The sequence below is a fragment of the Ranitomeya imitator genome, chromosome 1 (genome assembly GCF_032444005.1).
Source record: "Ranitomeya imitator isolate aRanImi1 chromosome 1, aRanImi1.pri, whole genome shotgun sequence".
NCBI lineage: Eukaryota > Metazoa > Chordata > Amphibia > Anura > Dendrobatidae > Ranitomeya > Ranitomeya imitator.
The window spans coordinates 113235511-113257417 of record NC_091282.1 but is presented as its reverse complement, the minus strand read 5'-3'; the positions used below and the strand labels follow the sequence as shown (position 1 = coordinate 113257417).

The 21907-nt window shown below is 46.4% G+C and overlaps 1 protein-coding gene across 1 annotated transcript in view; it reads left to right on the top strand.

Moving 5' to 3' along the window:
• The first annotated feature begins 3457 nt into the window (after positions 1–3457).
• Positions 3458–21907, top strand: part of JMY (junction mediating and regulatory protein, p53 cofactor) — a 113053-nt gene continuing 94603 nt past the window's right edge. Inside the window, exons 1-2 of the mRNA XM_069749859.1 lie at positions 3458–4237; positions 19748–19921. Of these exons, the coding sequence (XP_069605960.1) occupies positions 3602–4237; positions 19748–19921 (810 nt within the window). The 5' untranslated portion in view covers positions 3458–3601. The remainder of the gene's footprint in view (positions 4238–19747; positions 19922–21907) is intronic.

The window sequence follows — 21907 nt, the reverse complement described above, 5'->3', positions numbered from 1 at the left end:
GGATTTATCAGGCTGCCAATTTAGCTTACAAATACTGAGGTAAAAATACTGAGCAAATAACGTGTGAACGAGGTCTAATACAGGAGGAGATGACACACAGGTATATACTATATACATGGGAGATGACACACAGGTATATACTATATAGAGGAGGAGATGACATACAGGTACATACTAAATACAGGAGGAGATGACATACAGGTATATACTATATACAGGAGGAGATGACACACAGGTATATACTATTTACAGGCACATCCAAACATAGACTCAGTGTGAACAGGTGCTGAACCTAGAGTCGCCAACTCGTATATAGTTAAGTAAATAAGGCAGCACACTGCAGCGTTAAAACATACAAACTTGAAAAACGAAATTTGAACTGCATTACTGCACTAGAAATATGAAAAATGAGAGCTTTTAGCGCATAAAAATGGCCAATTTTATGTGTACCTGGTAGCCCCGTTACGGCATCTCTCTTATACCAGGTCCTAAACTTGCCTTACCTCGCTGAGAATAAACGTCTCCATCTGAATGGGTACATGTGAAAACCTCTTACTAGACTAAAATTCTCTCTCTCTGTGGAGGGGCATTGGACCTGCTGTAATTAAAACACCTGAAGCTAGGAGGCGGAGTGCACGATCAGAAGGCTAAAGAATACATTTCAAAAACCTGACCGGCACATCCAAACATAGACTCAGTGTGAACAGGTGCTGAACCTAGAGTCGCCAACTCAAGTTTGTATTTTTAGCGCTGCAGTGTGCTGCCTTATTTACTTAACTATATACGAGTTGGCGACTCTAGGTTCAGCACCTGTTCACACTGAGTCTATGTTTGGATGTGCCGGTCAGGTTTTTGAAATGTATTCTTTAGCCTTCTGATCGTGCACTCCGCCTCCTAGCTTCAGGTGTTTTAATTACAGCAGGTCCAATGCCCCTCCACAGAGAGAGAGAGAGAATTTTAGTCTAGTAAGAGGTTTTCACATGTACCCATTCAGATGGAGACGTTTATTCTCAGCGAGGTAAGGCAAGTTTAGGACCTGGTATAAGAGAGATGCCGTAACGGGGTTACCAGGTACACATAAAATTGGCCATTTTTATGCGCTAAACGCTCTCATTTTTCACATTTCTAGTGCAGTAATGCAGTTCAAATTTCGTTTTGCAAGTTTGTATGTTTTAGCGCTGCAGTGTGCTGCCTTATTTACTTAACTATACTATTTACAGGAGCAGATGACTTACAGGTATACAGCTATATACAGGAGGAGATGACATACAGGTATATGCTATATATAGAAGATGACATACAGGTATATACTATATACAGGAGGAGATGACACACAGATATATTTATTATATACAGGGGAGATGACATACAGGTATATACTATATACAGGAGGAGATGACATACAGGTATATACTATATATAGGAGATGACATACAGGTATATACTATATATAGGAGGAGATGACATACAGGTATATACTATATACAGGGGAGATGACACACAGTAGGTATATACTATATACAGGGGAGATGACATACAGGTATATACTATATATAGGAGATGACATACGGGTGTATACTATATATAAGGGAGATGACAAACATGTATATACTGAGGTGAAAATGAGAGGTGTGAGGTGAAAATTAAAAGGTGTGAGTGCAAAATGAGAGGAGTGAGGGAAAATAGTGGAGTGATCGGAAAATGACAGGTGTGAGGTCGAAATGACAAGTGTTAGGGGGGAATGAGAGGAGTGAGGGAGAAAATGAGAGGTGTGAGGGAGAAAATGAGAGATGTGAGGGGGGAAAATGAAAGATGTGATTGGGAAAATGAGAGGCGTGATGGGAAAATAAGAGAAGCGAGGTGCTATAACTAACCACAGATATTTACTATGCCCAGGCAACGCCGGGCTCTTCAGCTAGTAGTATTATAAAAAAGTATTTTAATATTCTTAATTTCACCATACTTACCATACTCAATCGCCTGCAAAAAAGTAAAAATAATAAACCGAATGCTCCCTGTCCGATGCAGTCCAATTAATAACGAGTGCCCACGACGATCTCCCCTATAGAACAGTGACATTGGGTGATGTCACTGCTCTATAGGACCCTCAGTGACACACTGACAGGAGACAATGGCTCCTGCAGTGCATCACTGAGGTTACCTTAGTTCAGGGTCTCACTTTATGGCAATGCTGCGTGGGAAATTTCTCACACAGCAGTGCCACAAGTGAGACTAGGGACTATTTTTTACAGTGGCGGAGGAATACAGAGCGGAAGGATACCTTCCTCCCGTCATTGTACTCTTGGAGCTCCTGGAGAGCGGTAACATCAGCTGATGCTCCTGCTCTCCACGGGAGATCGTCGTGGGACACTCGTTTTAATTGGATTTCTGCAGATCAGGGAGTATATTGTTTGTTTGTTATTTTAATATTTTTTATAGATGACACTGGCTTCGGGGATCAAAGTGACAAGTGATGGTGAGTATGTACTCCATGTTATATGTACTGTATGTCTAGATGTATGTATTGTATGAATGTACTGTATGTATGTATTGTATGTACAGTTATGTTTTGTTTTTTTTACACTCAACACATTAGCCGGATGATGGGATTACTACTGACCCATCATTGGCTAATGTGTCAATCACTTTCACTGCAGCAGGCATAGCCTGATGGGACTTGTAGTCCCATCGGACGATGACTGCACACACACACACAGACCCCCGCCCACACACAGACACGCAGTCTCCGCCCACACACGCCCCTCCTCCCGATCTGCAGCGTTTCACCCGCAGCTAAGCTGCAGATCTTTTTTACATCTGTGGTTTTGCTGCGGATGTGCCCGACTCAATGCAAGTCAATGGGTGCAGAAACGCTGCAGATCCGTACAAAGAATTGACATGCTGCGGTAAAACAACGCTGCGTTTCCGCACTTTTTTTTCCACAGCATGTGCACTGCGGATTTGGTTTTCCATAGGTTTACATGGTGCTGTAAACCACATGGGAACCTGCTGCAGATCTGCAGCGTGAAAAACGCTGCGTATCCTCGGTAAAAGCCGCAACGTGTGAACATGGCCTTAAGGTCAGGTGAGGTGCGGGAAGCAGCGGATGAATCGTGGCCCTTGTAGTCCCATATTGGGGGGCGCTTGTTTAGTCACGCGACCAGCAGGCCCCTCTGTGAGCATGCGCGGCAGGACACTGGACACGTGCGCATGTTTACGTTCCTTCTTCGCAGGTCGTGACGTCAGCAGCACCGGCCTGACAGCTTTGTTGTCTCCATAGTCTTGGGAAGGGGAGGTCGCTGAGGGGAGAGAGGAGGAGGCAGCGGCGACAACAACGAGCGGTCCGGTCTGGCGGAGACTACGTGATGCGGGTGACAGGCGAGGAGGTCATGCCGGAGATAAGACGGGCGACGGCGGAAGAAGAACGGGGCCGCTGCCCGGTGACTGTTTACCAGGCGCCTAGTCACATGACCGGCGGCCGCTGATAATAACAATAGGGGCACAAGTGTAGAGAGATCCGGCTGCAGACACTCGCAGGGATCCATCCGCCGCAGCGCCGCGCACGTATACAGCCGGTCGGCGGCGGCGGTGAGGGCCGGAGATGTCGTCGTTCGCCCTGGAGGACACGCTGGAGGCGGACTGGGTGGCCGTGCGGCCCAATGTGTTCGAGGAGAAGGAGCGGCACAAGTTCGTGTTCATCGTGGCCTGGAATGAGGTAGAGGGCAGGTTCGCCATCACCTGTCACAACCGGACCGCGCAGCGGCAGCGGAGCGCGGACAAAGGCGGCAGCCGCAGCCCCTGCAGGAGGGACGAGCCGGAGGGCGGCCCGGGCAGAAGGGACGCGACCCCGGGAGGGAGCCCGGCCCGGGAGCCGGAGGACGAGGACTGCAGCTGGGCCGGACTCTTCTCCTTCCAGGACCTGCGGGCCGTGCACCAGCAGCTGTGCTCCGTCAGCGCCGAGCTGGAGCCCTGCCTGCCCGCCTTCCCCGAGGAGCCGTCCGGCATGTGGTCCGTGCTGTTCGGGGCCCCCGAGCTCAGCGAGGAGCTGGTGGAGGAGCTGTGCGGCCGCCTGCAGCTCTACCTGGGCCACGGCCTGGACACCTGCGGCTGGAAGATCCTGTCCCAGGTGCTGTTCACGGAGAGCGACGACCCGGAGGAGTACTACGAGAGCCTGAGCGAGCTGCGGCACAAGGGCTACGAGGAGGCGCTGCACCGGGCCCGGCGGAGGCTGCACGAGGTACACGGTCACCATGGGAACAACCGGGCGTCGTGTGAGGGCAGAGCTGCTGCTACAGGGGCTGCCAGGAGGGCTGATCTGCTGCTACAGGGGGAGAAGGGGCTGCCAGGGGGCCAGGAGGGCTGATCTGCTGCTACAGGGGGAGAAGGGGCTGCCAGGGGGCGAGGAGGGCAGATCTGCTGCTACAGGGGGAGAAGGGGCTGCCAGGGGGTGAGGAGGGCAGATCTGCTGCTACAGGGGGAGAAGGGGCTGCCAGGGGGCGAGGAGGGCAGATCTGCTGCTACAGGGGGAGAAGGGGCTGCCAGGGGGCCAGGAGGGCAGATCTGCTGCTACAGGGGGAGAAGGGGCTGCCAGGGGGCCAGGAGGGCAGATCTGCTGCTACAGGGGGAGAAGGGGCTGCCAGGGGGTGAGGAGGGCAGAGCTGCTGCTGCACGGGGAGAAGGGGCTGCCAGGGGGTGAGGAGGGCAGATCTGCTGCTACAGGGGGCCAGGAGGGCTGATCTGCTGCTACAGGGGGAGAAGGGGCTGCCAGGGGGCGAGGAGGGCAGATCTGCTGCTACAGGGGGAGAAGGGGCTGCCAGGGGGCGAGGAGGGCAGATCTGCTGCTACAGGGGGAGAAGGGGCTGCCAGGGGGTGAGGAGGGCAGAGCTGCTGCTGCACGGGGAGAAGGGGCTGCCAGGGGGTGAGGAGGGCAGATCTGCTGCTACGGGGGAGAAGGGGCTGCCAGGGGGCGAGGAGGGCAGAGCTGCTGCTACAGGGGCTGCCAAGAGGCGAGGAGGGCTGATCTGCTGCTACAGGGGGGAGAAGGGGCTGCCAGGGGGTGAGGAGGGCAGAGTTGCTGCTGCACGGGGAGAAGGGCCTGCCAGGGGGTGAGGAGGGCAGATCTGCTGCTACGGGGGAGAAGGGGCTGCCAGGGGGCGAGGAGGGCAGAGCTGCTGCTACAGGGGCTGCCAAGAGGCGAGGAGGGCTGATCTGCTGCTACAGGGGGGATAAGGGGCTGCCAGGGGGCTAGGAGGGCAGAGCTGCTGCTACAGGGGCTGCCAGGGGGCGAGGAGGGCTGATCTGCTGCTACAGGGGGGAGAAGGGGCTGCCAGGGGACTAGGAGGGCAGAGCTGCTGCTACAGGGGCTGCCAGGGGGCGAGGAGGGCTGATCTGCTACAGGGGCTGCCAGGGGGTGAGGAGGGCAGATCTGCTGCTACAGGGGGAGAAGGGGCTGCCAGGTGACTAGGAGGGCTGATCTGCTACAGGGGCTGCCAGGGGGCGAGGAGGGCTGATCTGCTACAGGGGCTGCCAGGGGGCGAGGAGGGCAGATCTGTTCCTTCAGGGGGCGATGGATGAAGGGCCACGGGGTAGTGTGGGGGAAGCTGGGTAAGTGGCTGGTAGATGATTAAGGGGACACTTATTTGGTTGAGGAGTATGAGTGGCTGGCAGAGGGTGAGGGGGACCTTTATGTAAGCGAGGAGGCTAAAGAGATGTCCACACATAATTTCCATTATTGTCCTAAGGGAAATGTGTACAGCAAATCTTTACAAACAGTGTGGAGATCTGTATACACAGCTGCCCCAGTGGCACCGCTTCCTTACTCCTCCGGCTGTTCCTGTATCCAGGTCTCCAGTTATGTTCTGATGAGTTGACTAAAATGAAACCTTTCTTGGGGGACTGGATTTGTTAAAAAATATTAAAAAAATAATACTAAACTCATTATTACTCACCTACTGGCAACCACCTGGATCCATCACAGGCTGCTTCTTGATTTATGCCTGCGCAGGCAGTGGAGATTTCATTGTTCCACCAGCCGCTGCTGCCTGTGATTGTCTGCAGCGTTCAGGTGACTTTGAACAGCGCATTATCAAAAAACATCTGATGATTTGCTGCTAAAATGTGCACAAAACCGACAAGTTTTTGGCAATCTTAATTAGGCTTAAGGTGATGAAAATAGTGTAAAGAATGAGGGCCATGTCGATCAAAAACTTGGCACTCGGATGGATGCAAATTATTTACACTTTTTAATGGCAGTGAAGTAGAACAGCAGAGGTTTCGGTGAATATATAGTATCCAGTGCTGGTTTGGTGGTGCGATGGCTATCACGGTGTTCACGCCGTCACCACTTACCTCTACATATTGAGCTCTTTGGCGACACACACTGTTGGCTATTGTATCTCTCTCTCTCCTCCCCATTCTCATACGCAGTCTGTACACTGATGAAGGTCTATATTCACTGAAACCTCTGCTGTTCTACTGTACTACTTCACTGTTATTAACCGCCAATACGTCTTTTTACTGACCTGAGATATAAGAGAATAGCCTCCCCATAGAGGTAACAATCCAGCAGCTGTCGGCTGTACACCATAGCTGACAACTTGCTGCATCAGCCACGATCAGTGTTGGCACCATCCATATCTGTGTAACCCCTTAGATGCTGCTGTAAATAGTGACTACATCATGTAAATGGTTAACCGAGTGTGGGGGCTTCCTCTTTATCCCCATCAGCATCCTAAGATCATGATTGTGTGGTCCTGATGTTTGCCATGGCAATTCATGGCCAAATAGTGGCCTTAGTCTCCTGGCTACAGCGGCCTGTTCAGAAGTTGCCAACATTTGGGTGGAAAAAATACACTTTTTCATTCCTGTTATGTGACTTTGCGTTAATTCCTGAAAATCACTTCAAGGGTAAATAAACTACCTGACAGCAGTTTTCAATATGTCAGGGGGTGCTGTTTATAAAATGGTATCACCTTTGGGGGTTTCCCGATATATAGGACCCCCAAAGTCACTTCAAACCAGTATAGGTCCCAAAAATAATACATTTTGCACATTTCTTTGAAAAAATGAATAATTACTGCTACATTTTTAAACCTCCTAAAATGCTAACAAAATAAAAGCACATTTTACAAGTTGTGCTGATGTAAAGCCGACATGAGGGAAATGTTATTTATTAATGTTTTGCTCTGGTATGACTATCTGGATCACAGGGATAATCATTCAACGTTTGAAAGTTGTTAGATTTTTAACATTTTTCTCAAATTTCTGATATTTTTTTGTAAATAAACAAAAAAACATACCGGCCTAAATTTACCATTAACATAAAGTATAATGTGCCACGAAATAAGTCTTTAAATCACTGGGAATTGTTGAAGCGTTTCAGAGTTATTACCAAATTAATAACACTGTCACTAAGGGGTTAAAGTAAATAATTTGCATATATGAGTGCCAAGTTTTTTCTGAATACTTCTAGGTTTTAGGACCCTCCTTATCTACCTATAACTGGAGTGCCACAGTTTTTCCATTTCATGTCGATCAGATATGGCTTGCGTTATTCTTTGAAGGTTTGTCTGACTGTCCACTGTGTGGCCACCTTAAGTTACATGGAAGTGTTGATTGTAAGGAGGAGTGTCGGGTTCTGTCAAGGAAGGAAGCCTTCAGTGGTGCCGGGATTGACATTGGTGCAAGTAGAATAATGGTCGCGCTAAGTGGCCAACAGACTTCAATAAGAAAACTTTGAAAATGTCTGTGCTTTTGACTGATATTCAGCCATGATAACATTTTTTGCCACGCTAGGAGACAGTAATGGTTTTTTTCTCAGTTGCAGAAATTTCCATTTCAGCCTTTTAGGCCATGTTCACACAGTGCGTTTTTTACCGCGGAACCGCGGCGGTTTTGCCGCTGCGGTTCCGCAGCTGTTTTCCATGCAGGGTACAGTACACTGTACCCTATGGAAAACAGGACACACTGTGCACATGGTCCGGAAATTGTAAAAAAAAAGCCGCGCTGAATAGCTCCCGGAAAAAAGAAGGAGCATGTCAATTCTTCTTCCTGAACCGCAGCGGTTCTGCACCCATAGACCTCCATTGTGAGGTCAAAATCGCAGTAAAACCCGCAGATCAAAAATATATCTGCGGGTTTTACTGCGATTTGATGTGCAGAACCGCTGCAGCAGGAAGTGCGGGGGAGCGGGCGGAAGTGCGTGGGCGGAGTGTGGCTGCCCCCCTGTGCTCCGATGCCCCGCCCCCCCGTGCTCCGATGCCCCCCACCCGTGCTCCGATGCCCCCCCCCCCAGTGCTCCGATGCCCCCCCCCGTGCCCTAATCTCCCCCCCTTATACTTACCCGGCGTCCCGGTGTCCGTCCGGCCGTCTTCTCCCTGGGCGCCGCCATCTTGCAAAATGGCGGGCGCATGCGCAGTGCGCCCGCCGAATCTGCCGGTAGGCAGATTCGCTCCAAAGTGCATTTTGATCACTGAGATATAACCTATCTCAGTGATCAAAATAAAAAAATAGTAAATGACACCCCCCCCACTTTGTCACCCCCATTGGTAGGGACAATAAAAAAATTAAGAATTTTTTTTTTTTTTTTTTCACTAAGGTTAGAATAGGGTTAGGGGTAGGGTTAGGGGTAGGGGTAGGGGTAGGGTTAGGGTATTTTCAGCCATTTTAGCCCTAAAAAGCTTCCTAGGAAACACACAGTAAAAAAAGGATCAAAAAACGCATCAAAAACGCATCAAAAAAGGACAAAAAAAGGACCTGCGTTTTCTGCCAAGAGCTGCAGTTTTTAAAAAAAAACTGTCCTGAAAAAAAAAGGATGGAAATCCTGAACGTGTGAACATACCCTTAAAGTCTTTTTCAAGTATTATATGCATGGTGATGGCACAGAACAGAAAACAGTAGTATTTCAGCATAACGAATAAAAAGAAATGAAAAGGAAAACATGAAAAAAAATAATCAACCTTTCAAAAGCAGTATATGCAATTAGTTTGAAGCAAGATAAACAAGATCAATAGGAAATCCCCAACATGGATATACGTAAATTAATATATAAGGGCATTATGTGGGCATGTCACTCACAAATCAATAAGGGGGGTAGATAACCAATTCAGACTGTCAACCAAACATCGTGAGATGCCTCAAAAAAAAAGATTGAATATGTCAGTATGATGTGGTGGAAAGATGAAGGAATCGGCCAAATATAAGAAATTAAATAGAAGTATACAGTGGAGGTAATTTATAAAATCACAAGGGAAATGGTGAGATGGTATGGAAGAGAGAATACATGTGAGGAAGGTAAGATAGTCTGCAACATAAAAAGGATATAAAGGCGCGACAAAGTGAGCACAAAACAGTAAGGAGGCAGGCGTAACACCCCGTGAGAGGCTGTGAACCCTGGTACTTGCACGGGGATTGTCTGAAGGAGTATTGGGGCGTTGCAGAACTCATCTCGCTAGAGAGAGGCTGGTCCAGAAGAGGTGTTATATACGGTGAAAGGGAGGAACTCGGACGTGCGTCAAATTAATGCGATGGAAGGCTTTGGGTCCAGCGTAGAAATCTGTACATGTGCGCTGAGCAAGACAGCGAAGAGAGCTGAGGGAGAGTAGAGCACAGTGCGGAGGAGACGAGAACAGCAGGGACAGAGGAATAACAGAGGAAAGGGCAACATAAGTAAGGTAAATGGGACATAAGAAGAAATAGAGGAGTAAATACAGAAATGGTGGAGTGACAGTGAAGAGAAAGCAGGAGGAAAAAGAGGTTGGGAAAAACATCACTTCAGTTTTTGATGCCAAAGCCAGAAGTGGATCCAAAAGTAACGGGCAATATACAGGAAGGGGTTGTGATTCTCATTAAAAAATAAAAAACACCCCAAACCTCTGTGTATGAATTGAAGTGAAAGCTTTGTGCAGTTTCTCTAGTCTATTACCCGTCCACATGTGCACTGGGGGGTCGGACTGCGCCTCCAGAAGCTTGAACAATGCGGTGACATCCGTGTGTGGTGTTCTATAACTCCAGAGTAACCTCTACTGATACCCAAGGCTCTGATACCGCTGCTCAATACATCAGTTAGGAAGTAAGGAGATTTGAACCAAGTCGTCTGAACCTGTCACAATAATGCTTATTCCACAGCTTAATATTCTTTGATCAGACATCTTTGCCAAAATCCAAGTAAAACTATAGATGTTTTGAGACCCCTGATCACTTGTGGAACCTTTGATAGAAGACCTCCAGCCCCCTGCTCATCATTGAAGAGTACACCACGGGCATTCTGTCCCCAGACTAAATGACACTTTCATTAGTTGTTGAAAAGTACTATCCAAGGTTCATCCCAAACTCAGTGGGGAGGCTTGTGTGCAGCTGCCGCAGGTGTGTGCCAGTTCGCCCCCAGCAGCGGGTATTTCATCTAGTCTGTTAATCTGTGTGTGAGGGTTAATGCGGTGCCCTCAGAACAGAGCGGGCACTGTCACTAATTACTGCACGCTGCCATGAATGTACCACAATTGTTCTCCATTTGCATTTTCTGCTGGGGAGTTGGCTTGTGCCTCAGTTCATATGAATGGCACATTTATCATGCTCGGCATTAATGCGCTGATCTCGCACGCTTATCCCGTGTTGTCGCGCTCTTCAGTTCAGTCTGTACATGCTGCGTGCTCAGATTTCCTCAGAATGTGATAGTCGCTCCCATCAGGAGATGTAGCTCACTACAATTTTCCATTTTCCATCTTGTTTTTTTTTTTGGGTACGTTTACATAAGCCGACCTGTGGTCGCTAAATGACTGCTGATCGGTACATATTTATCTATTGGAGACTGTTTAATAGTTGTTTTACAGCAGAACGATCATTAGTAGATCGGTATGTGCTGCCAAGAACAATGACCGCCTATGTCCTGTTTACATCAGTGGATGTGCTGCTGAGGACATTGATTTTGTTTGTTCTTCTGGTGGTCATTTCCATTGCCGGGGAGTGAGCATTCCTAGGTTGGCTAGTTCAGCGATCGGCCACTGTAAATGCAGCTTTAGTTGCAATTCTGTCATACAGTTCAGCTCTGATATATACTATAATATAATGGACTTGATAAGCAGTGGACAGACTTCGCAGGGGGTTTCCAAGAATATTTAAAGGACACAAGCGAATGGCATTTCTATTTGCTGTCTTACATAGTGAGAGCCAGCAGGAAACATTTAGAGGTTTGTTGGGGGAATATTCATGGATGGCCTATGTTAGGATAGAACATCAGAGTCCAAGCCTTGCTCAGAATAAAGGCCAGGCACGGCCGCGTGTACACCCCAGCTGTTGTGTCCCAAGGATAGGCCACCCATGTATACTCCTGGACGTCTGCCATGTTACTGATTGATTGGGTGAGGGCTGGAGTCCACCAGATTGCCTGCAATGTAATATATTGATTTGGACTGTTATAAAAAGTCTGTATAGTTTTACACTCCCTGTTTAAGACACTTTTGCTTGTGGATTATTTCTGGGTGCAAAACAGTGTGTGTGTAACTTTAATTTAATTTTACAAAATGTATTCACATGCTGAAAGCAATGCTTCATACGAACACTATTTCTGTAATATAGTAATTAGAAAAAATAGAGCGGCCCACTCCCCAATCACGGGTCTTCAGATTGGGTACAGGCAGTTGAGTATCATGGTCCAAAGACATTGAAAATTCAATGGAAGACAAAAAACCACAGGACTTCAGCTTCATCCCCTGTGTCCTATTCACCTGGCCCGCCAGGGGTGAAGCAGGAGAACTGAGGATTTTCCCTTTTGTTGAATTTATTTCTGTAATGGGCCATATTGCTGGAGCAGACTAAAGGCCTAAACCTCGTCTATGGACATCTATCGGCCCTGTGTTGAGGCCTTGTACATATGATTCGTTTTAGTTACATATTGAATAGTAAAAGCCAATAGCATACTCTCATGCAGTATATATGACTTATGCGATGTTCTCCTACATGTTAAATATATTATTGACAAGGAAGGAGACGATTAAAAATGAGAAGTGCTCTGAGTGGATGTGTGACCAGATTTTACCATTCAAAATGCATATATTGTAGAGATCTTTCAGACCTGATGAGGCTATTGTACTTTCTTTGACAATCTATCACAGGAATGTTGTATAATCCTTTGTAAAAAGTTTAGAGGAATTGTCTCCAATTCAAAAGTGACCAGTTTTTACTTTCCCTGTGGCTTCATAGTATTTTCTTTAAAAATAAAATCCGATATAAGCTTCTGGCCACTCTTGACCTGGTGACGGGTCCTCCTTACACTCCTCGCCACACTACATAATCTGAATGCCAGCTCCTCAGTGACCTCCTTACTGCTGCTAAGATGTCGGGCTGGGTGGAAAATGAATTGCTTGGACTCGGGAGCTTTGTAGTTGGCCACTTTTTAATATCCGGATTACACAGACATTATGCAAGTTATTGCACCAGTCTCATGAGGTCTAAAACATCTGTTTAATATTGTATGTTGGTTGTAATGTAGATGGATATACTTTAAACCAGTTCAGACAAGGTTGATATTTGGGTTAGGTTTGCTGGATTATTTGCACAGTTTTAAAGACCCCTGCTCTCTGCACCAGGAAAGCGGTGGAAGTTAGAGGCTGGTCTCGTGCTAAGATATTAGATTTGTGGGGCTGGCTGCTGGTGAGTTAGAGAGTATTCAGCTGGTGCTGGACTACTACTACCTTCTGACAGCCCTTGTATTTTTCTGCACCCCCAATGGGGGAGCTCGGTGCATCGTGATTTTTACATCTTCCATTCAGTGTAATATTAGCTATACCAATTCCTATGTCCTGAGCTCCCCCTAGTGGTGACTGCAAACAGCCAGTTTTATCTCATACTGTGTGAGGCCGGTTTCACACGTCAGTGGCTCCGGTACGTGAGATGACAGTTTCCTCACGTACCGGAGACACTGACTCACGTAGACACATTGAAATCAATGTGTCTCTGCATATGTCATCGTGTTTTCACGGACCGTGTGTCCGTGTGCAAAACACAGAGACATGTCAATGTTCGTGGGAGCGCACGGATTACACGGACCCATTAAAGTCAATGGGTCCAGGTTAAACACGTACCGCACACAGACGCTGTCCGTGTGCAGTCCGTGTACCGTGCAGAAGACAGCGCTACAGTAAGCGCTCTCCCCCCCCACATGGTGCTGAAGCCGCCATTCATATCTTCTTTCCAGCAGCGTTTTGCTGGAAAGAAGATATGAAAAATCCTTTTTTTTTTTTTTTTTTCGGGTTTAAAATAAAGATCCCTGTCCCCACCCCCTGTGCGCCCCCCCCCCCCCCTTCCCGCTGTTTATGAAATACTCACCCGGCTCCCTCGCAGCGTCCTCTCCTGGCCGCACCTTCTCCTGTATGAGCGGTCACCGATTACAGTCATGAATATGCGGCTCCACCTGCCATAGGGGTGGAGCCGCATATTCATCACTAATGGGCGGCCCCACGTGACCGCTCATACAGGAGAAGGTGCGGCCAGGAGAGGATGCTGCGAGGGAGCCGGGTGAGTATTTCATTAACGGTGTGGGGGGGGGGGGGGTTTCGCACAGGGGGTGGGGACAGGGATCTTTATTTTAACCCCTCCCCCCCCCCCCCCCCCCAAAAAAAAAAAAAAAAAAAAAAGGATTTTTCATATCTTCCTTCCAGCAAACGCTGCTGGAAAGAAGATATGAATGGCGGCTTCAGCACCAGATGCAGGGGACAGCGCTTGTCTCTAGCGCTGTCTCCTGCACGCTCCGTGTGGTACCGAGTCGGCACACGTGTGCCACACTGATGTGCCACATAAACGCAGGGACACACGGACACGGATAATTCCGGTACCGGAATTATCTGGACGTGTGAGACTGGCCTGAAAGGGAGCATAGATTCTGGTGGTGACTCTGGAATGTATTTATGCAGATATTTGTTGTAACTGCATTGAAAAATATGCTATTCTGTCTGAGAATCGTATTGATAAAATATTTGCTCTGCTTTTGCAGCATACAAGTCAAGTAAAATTGGCCTGGCTTCAGAGTTGTTCTACATAGAAAAGTTTTGGAAAAGGTCTGACCGAATGGTTTTTAGCTGAAGCCAGATTCATTAACAGGGTGTGCACCCTGCTAATAAATTTATAACATGCTGCACAGAGGAGCGGTATTGGCACACTGCTCACATGTTGCATCAGTATTATCCACTCCAGTGATAAAGAGCTGTTATAAAATCACTAGATGGTAGCTCGAATCTAACGCATCGGGTATTCTAGAATATGTATGTAGTTTATTTATGAAGATTTTAGAATAATACATTGGATACACAGGATTCAGCCGGCCGCGACCAATTAGCGAAGCATGGTTCAAATCCCGCGCCAATTCGCGGCCGGACTGCGCCTGTCGCTGATTGTTCGCTGCTGGCCACGTAGTATATAGCACAGCCACGTAGTATATTGCACAGCCCGCGGAGTATATTGCACAGCCCACGTAATGTGGGCACCATATCCCTGTTAAAAAAAAAAAAAAAAATAGTGATATACTCACCCTTAGTTGGCTCCCGGATCGAAGCGGTTACCGATGCTCCTCGCGCGCTCCGGTCTGGAGAGTGCATTGCGGTCTTGCAAGATGATAACGTAGCGCTCTCGCGAGACCGCTACGTCATCATCTCGCGAGACCGCAATGCATGGAGCGGTCATCGAGGCGTCGCGAGGAGCGGGAAAGGCCGGTTCCTGATCCGAGGGGCCGACGGACGGACGGTGAGTACGGTATATAACGATTTTTTTACCATTAGATCTTTTTACTATTGATGCTGCACAGGCATCTCTAAGACTCTAAGATATATGTGCATGGCCCTGGAGAGAGTGTATGAAGAAGCCCTGCCAAGACATCTGTCTAGTAGAGGCAGATCACTGTTGGGTGCAGCTGTGAATCTGTTTGGTAGAGGCAGCCTAGTGACGAGGTGTAGCCAAGCATCCGTGTAGTAGAGGCAGAGCTTTGTCGGGGAGCAGCAGAGCTTTCGTGTAGTAGGCCGCATAGTGATGAGAAGTAGTAGAGCATCCGTATAGTAGAGACCAAGCTTTGTCAGGGTGAGCAGCACAGTATCCATGTAGTAGAGGCAGCGTAGTGACGAGGATTAGTAGAACAGTCCTTTATTAGAGGCAGAGCTTTGTCAGGAAACAGCAGAGTCTTTGTGTAGTGGAGGCAGTGTAGTGACGAGGAGCAGCAGAGTCTTTGTGTAGTAGTGGCAGTGTAGTGACGAGGAGCAGCAGAGTCTTTGTGTAGTAAAGGCAGTGTAGTGACGAGGAGGAGCAGAGTCTTTGTGTAGTGGAGGCAGTGTAGTGACGAGGAGCAGCAGAGTCTTTGTGTAGTAGTGGCAGTGTAGTGACGAGGAGCAGCAGAGTCTTTGTGTAGTAATGGCAGTGTAGTGACGAGGAGCAGCAGAGTCTTTGTGTAGTAGAGGCAGTGTAGTGACGAGCAGGAGCAGTCTTTGTGTAGTAGTGGCAGTGTAGTGACGAGGAGCAGCAGAGTCTTTGTGTAGTGATGAGGAGCAGCAGAGTATTTGTGTGGTAGTGCAGTGACGAGGAGCAGCAGAGTCTTTGTGTAGTGGAGGCAGTGTAGTGACGAGGAGCAGCAGAGTCTTTGTGTAGTGGAGGCAGTGTAGTGACGAGGAGCAGCAGAGTCTTTGTGTAGTGGAGGCAGTGTAGTGACGAGGAGCAGCAGAGTCTTTGTGTAGTGGAGGCAGTGTAGTGACGAGGAGCAGCAGAGTCTTTGTGTAGTGGAGGCAGTGTAGTGACGAGGAGCAGCAGAGTCTTTGTGTAATAGAGGCAGTGTAGTGACGAGGAGCAGCAGAGTCTTTGCGTAGTGGAGGCAGTGTAGTGACGAGGAGCAGCAAAGTATCCCATAGAGAAATATTGTGTAAATATAGCCCACCCAAGGCCATCAGGGCAGATTAATGCAGTCTAACACTAACATTTTCATTGTTGGCAAACAGTCATAATGCCGTTTTCATTTCTAAAGCTGCTTTGGAGAGATGAAAGCTGTGCTTGTGTGATTTGTTGCCATGTGCAACAAAGAAAATTTGATTTTGAGAAATCTGCTGCAATGTGTTTTATACCACAAGCCAATCACTCATTGCTGAAATAGCCAGTTTTTCCCTTTTTATGATGGTGTGTGTATTTTTTGTTTCCTTTTTATCTCCACCTTCTGGAATCAATATGTTTTTAGTTTTACAACAATTTAGGTTAATGAGGGCTTGTTTTTTTATACGGCATCAGTTGTATTTTAGCACAATGTTTCTTGAAGCCATTTTCAATCTTTTTATCTATCCTTTTAACTAGCCGGGTTGTTTCTGGCAGGATGAGTTGAGGTTTTCATTGGTGCAATTTTGGACTACATACCGTACAACTTTTTTTCTTTTTTAATGATGACATTTGAATCGCTTGTGTTGGATCCCACTATGGGGCTTACATCTCTTTGATCTTGATTTCTCATATTTTAAACTGCAATGCTTCAGTATCGTAGAGCATTATGCCTCTCAGCGTATAAATTGGACAAGTTCTATCTGTGGTTTGACAAGTAGCACTCTTAGCAAGTCACGTCATTCTCTGGGACTGTGCACATCTTTTTTCTTTTTCTTTTTTTTTTCTTCCTCGAACCGAAAGCCACTCTGATCACAAGGTATGATCATAGTTTCAGCTGGAGTGTAATCCAGTCTTCTTGAGAAAACCGGATCGTCTTCATTCTGTGAGTGGGCGGCAATTGAATTGCACTCAGATGTCATCCTAGTGCAGTCCGATGGTTTTCCCTGACTTACTGACTTGCTTGTTGCAGTGCGATGTGATTATTTTGGCATGCAATAATGTTTTTTTATTTGTTTTTTTTTTTGCCCTTGGACAGTCTCTGTTCAAGGAATAAATTGGACATATGCACGGCCCCATTACATAACATTGGTCCAAGTGTGTTCAGATGTTTTTTTGGATCACATACGGACCAAAAATACGGTTGTGTGCACCTGCCCTGAGTGTGAGGGCGAGTGCTGTAAAGTCCCATGCCTAGCAGCAGTAGAGGCGACCTGCCTAGTTTAGTGAAGCCCACAGGTCAGACTTCAGGCGGTCCGTGATGCAGGCTAGCTTAAGGCTATGTGCACACGTTGCGGATTAGGCTTAGGAATTTCTGGTGCGGATTCTGCCTCTCCTGGCAGAAAACGCACCTGCGGTTCCGCAGCGTTTTTTGTGCGTTTTTGCTCCGGTTTTCTTGCTGATTGGCTGCGGTTTTTACCCCCGCGGTTTTCTATAATGGAATGGGTACAAAAACGCTGCAGATTCACAAAAATGAAGTGTCATGCTACTTCTTTTAACCCCTGCATGACCATGGGATTTTTCATTTTTCCGTGTTCGTTTTTCACTCCCCTCCTTCCCAGAGCCATAACTTTTTTTAATTTTTCCGTCAATTTGGCCATGTGAGGGCTTATTTTTTGCGGGACGAGTTGTACTTTTGAACAACATCATTGGTTTTAGCATGTCGTGTACTAGAAAACTGGAAAAAAATTCCAAGTGCGGTGAAATTGCAAAAAAAAGTGCAGTCCCACACTGGTTTTTTGTTTGGCTTTTTTGCTAGGTTCACTAAATGCTAAAACTGACCTGCCATTATGATTCTCCAGGTCAGTACGAGTTCATAGACACCTAACATGACTAGGTTATTTTTTATCTAAGTGGTGAAAAAAAATTCCAAACTTTGCTAAAAAAAAAAAAAAAATTGCGCCATTTTCCGATACTCATAGCGTCTCCATTTTCCGTGATCTGGTGTCGGTTGAGGGCTTATTTTTTGCGTGCCGAGATGACGTTTTTAATGATAGCATTTTGGTGCAGATACGTTCCTTTGATCGCCCGTTATTGCATTTTAATGCAATGTCGCGGCGACCAAAAAAACGTAATTCTGGTGTTTCGAATTTTTTTCCCGCTACGCTGTTTAGCGATCAGGTTAATGCTTTTTTTTAATTGATAGATCGGGCGATTCTGAGCGCGGCGATACCAAATATGTGTAGATTTGATATTTTTTTTATTGATTTATTTTGATTGGGGCGAAAGGGGGGTGATTTAAACTTTTATATTTTTTTTATTTTTTTAACATTTTTTTCAACTTTTTTTTTTACTTTTCCCATGCTTCAATAGCCTCCATGGGAGGCTAGAAGCAGGCACAACGCGATCGGCTCTGCTACATAGCAGCGATCATCAGATCGCTGCTATGTAGCAGAATTGCAGGTGTGCTGTGAGCGCCGACCACAGGGTGGCGCTCACAGCCACCGGCAATCAGTAACCATAGAGGTCTCTAGGACCTCTATGGTTACCATCCAGACGCATCGCCGACCCCCGATCATGTGACGGGGGTCGGCGATGACATCATTTCCGGCCGCCCGGCCGGAAGCGGTAGTTAAATGCCGCTGTCTGCGTTTGACAGCGGCATTTAACTAGTTAATAGGTGCGGGCAGATCGCGATTCTGCCCGCGCCTATTACGGGCACATGTCAGCTGTTCAAAACAGCTGACATGTCCCGGCTTTGGTGCGGGCTCACCGCGGAGCCCTGCATCAAAGCAGGGGATCTGACCTTGGACGTACTATCCCGTCCAAGGTCACTGCGTTTCCGCAGTGGATTTTCCGCAAAGTGTGCACATCATTTTTTTTCTCATTGATTTACATTCACAAAAAACCAATGATTAAGACGTTAGTTGAAACGCGTCGGAAGAACGCTGCCATGTGTGCATAATGCTGTAAGAAATTATACTTATTTAGAAGTGGTGTACCATAGGATACAACCCTTTCCTTTTTTTAAAAAAAATGAAGAAATAAATTTGGTTATTTTACTACATTCCTGCTGGATTCATCGTGTTTTTTTTTTTTTCTTTTCTTTCCTCCATTGATTTACTTTGTACTGTAAATCAATTGCGGATCTGCAGAGTTTCTGCACCTCAAAAAACGCTGCGGATCCGCAGAGAATCCGCAACGTGTGCACATACCCTAAAAAGGAAAAAAAAATCATCCTGCATCTCACTGCAACACATAATCTGCCATCTCGTATCTCAGTAATGGCAATGTCTGTCTTCACTGAATACAGATTTTACCACTTAATTCAGAAGTGTGATAAAAATAAATTCTGGCAAAAAGAAGCAGATTTCTCCGGTAAGATATATTACAAAGTTGCTTATTTTCACATATGCTATTGATTTATTAAGCAAAAAATAAAACTGCTTTTACTCTTAATAGTGATGAGCAGACGTGCTTGAATAAGGTGTTATCTGAGCATGCTCAGGTGCTATCTGAGTGTCTTTGGCGTCCTCGAATAGTATGTTCAAGTTCTCCCTGCTGCATGTCTTGGGAGTTGGTCGACAGCTGCAACACATGAATGGATTGCCTAACAGGTAATCCTGCATGTGTTTTGCCTCTGTCGGACAGCCCCGAGACACGAACATAGTATTGGAGCATGCCAAAGTCATCCGGTTAGCACCCGAGCATGCTCCAATAATGCCTTATCCGAACATCTTCGCTCATCACTAGTCTTTAAGTCATCTTTCTCAGCTTTGTTTTTTTTTTTTTTTTTTTTTTATATGTATAGCTTCCAGATTCACTGCACTTTTTACGTCCAGTCTTGAAAATGGACAGGGAATAGCTTATAAACTTGGTACAAACCAAACCTTTTTAATAAAACAATGTAGGAAACTGTAGCAGAAAAATATGCGTCTTTAAATTCTGCCCTAATATTTCTTTTTTCCTTTTATAGCTTTTGGATAAACATAAAGCCACAGAAAACATGATTGATCTCCTGGAGCTGTATCAGATGGAGGATGACGCCTACAATGGTGTTGTCGAAGCCACCACCGAATTTTATCAGTACTTGTTACAGCCCTTTCGAGACATGAGGGAGCTTGCAATGTTAAGGAGGCAGCAGATTAAGGTAATTCTTGTATGTTCTTGGATTTTATTTTTCTCTAACAAATATTAAGACTCCCAGAACACTCACGGATATTGCAGCTGCTGGCATCTTCGCTTCATTAGTGCTTGTCACATACAACCCCATCAGATGAGCAGAAGTCTAAGACACTGTCACTATTTTGTTGGATAAGACCGTATTGCGCTTTGCAATTTTATTTTTAAAATAAAATTATTCTTGTCTGACCCCAGTGTTGCGATTGCCGCTATTAACGGAATAACGGCGACCACAAAAAAATAAATCAGATTTCCCATTAAATTTCTCTTTCTTCTGATGTAATCCCACATCAGAGGAGAGAGAAATCGGGTCCTCCGGTGTCCCTGCATCCCTCGGTGAAGTTTCCATGCCGGCGGCATCTTCTGGGAAGAAAATGGCGAGAGCGCAACGCGCCTGCCGAGATCTGCTGGCCGGCATCTGACAACAATAGGAAATTTTTCCTATTGGTTCATTTTGATCACTGTGATAGACCCTATCACAGTGAGCAAAAAAAAATATAAAATAAATCAAACCCCCCCTTTATCACCTCCCTTAGGTAAAAATAATAAAAAAATGTTTTTCCATTTTTCGGTTAGGGTTCGACAAAGTTAGGCTTTGTTTTTTAGGTACATCAGGAAGTCTCCAAATGCGACATGGTGCCCGCCATTGATTCCAGCCACTTTTGCATTCAAAAAGTCAAATGGTGCTCTCTCGCTTCTGAGCCCTGCCGTGCGCCCAAACAGTGGCTTTCCCCCACATACGGGGTATCTGTGTGCTCAGGAGAAATTGCACAAGACCTTTTGTGATCCATTTTCTCTTAATACCCTTGTGAGGATGAAAAGTTAGGTTCCAAAGTAAATTTTTTGAGAAAAAAGTAAAATGTTAATTTTTTCCCCTTCTACATTGCTTTAGTTCTCGCGAAGCACCTGAAGGGTTAATACACTTCTTGAATGTGGTTTTGCGCACCTTGAGGGGTGCAGTTTTTAGAATGGTGTCACTTCTGGGTATTTTTTGTTATATTGACTCCCGAACCTCACTTCAAATGTTTGGTGGTCCCTAAAAATAAAAAATGGTTTTGTAAATTTTGTTGGAAAAATGAGAAATCGCAGGTCACCTTTTAACCCTTATAACGTCCTAAAAAAAAAAAAAAAATTGTTTCCAAAATTGTGCTGATATAAAGTAGACATGTGGGAAATGTTATTTATGAACTATTTTGTGTGACATATCTTCTGATTTAAGGGCACAAAAATTAAAAGTATGAAAATTGCAAAATTTTAGCTCGATTGACAGTTTTCGGTTGCTTAGGGCAAATGCTGCCTGAATAGAATCCTCCGTCGCACCAACACTTCAGGTGTCAAACCCTCCTGCCTAAAGGTACCTTCACACATAACGATTTTGTTAATGATATCGTTGCAACGTCACGCTTTTTGTGACGTAGCAACGATCCCGCTAACGATCTCGTTATGTGTGACAGCGACCAACCATCAGGCCCCTGCTGGGAGATCGTTGGTCGCTGGGGAATGATCAGGACCTTTTTTTGGTCGCTGATCACACACTGTCATCGCTGGATTGGCGTGTGTGACGCCGATCCAGCGATGTGTTCACTTGTAACCAGGGTAAATATCGGGTTACTAAGCGTAGGGCCGCGCTTAGTAACCCGAGATTTACCCTGGTTACCATTGTAAAAGTTTAAAAAAACAAAAAAACACTACATACTTACATTCCGATGTCTGTCACGTCCCCGCCATCAGCTTCCCTGCACTGACTGTCAGCGCGCCGGCCGTAAAGCAGAGCACAGCAATGAAGTCACCGCTGTGCGCTGCTTTGCGGCCGGCGCTGACAGTCAGTGCGGGAAGCTGACGGCGGGGGACGTGACAGACATCGGAATGTGAGTATGTTCTGTTTTTTTTTTTTTTTTTAAACTTTTACAATGGTAACCAGGGTAAATATCGGGTTACTAAGCACGGCCCTGCA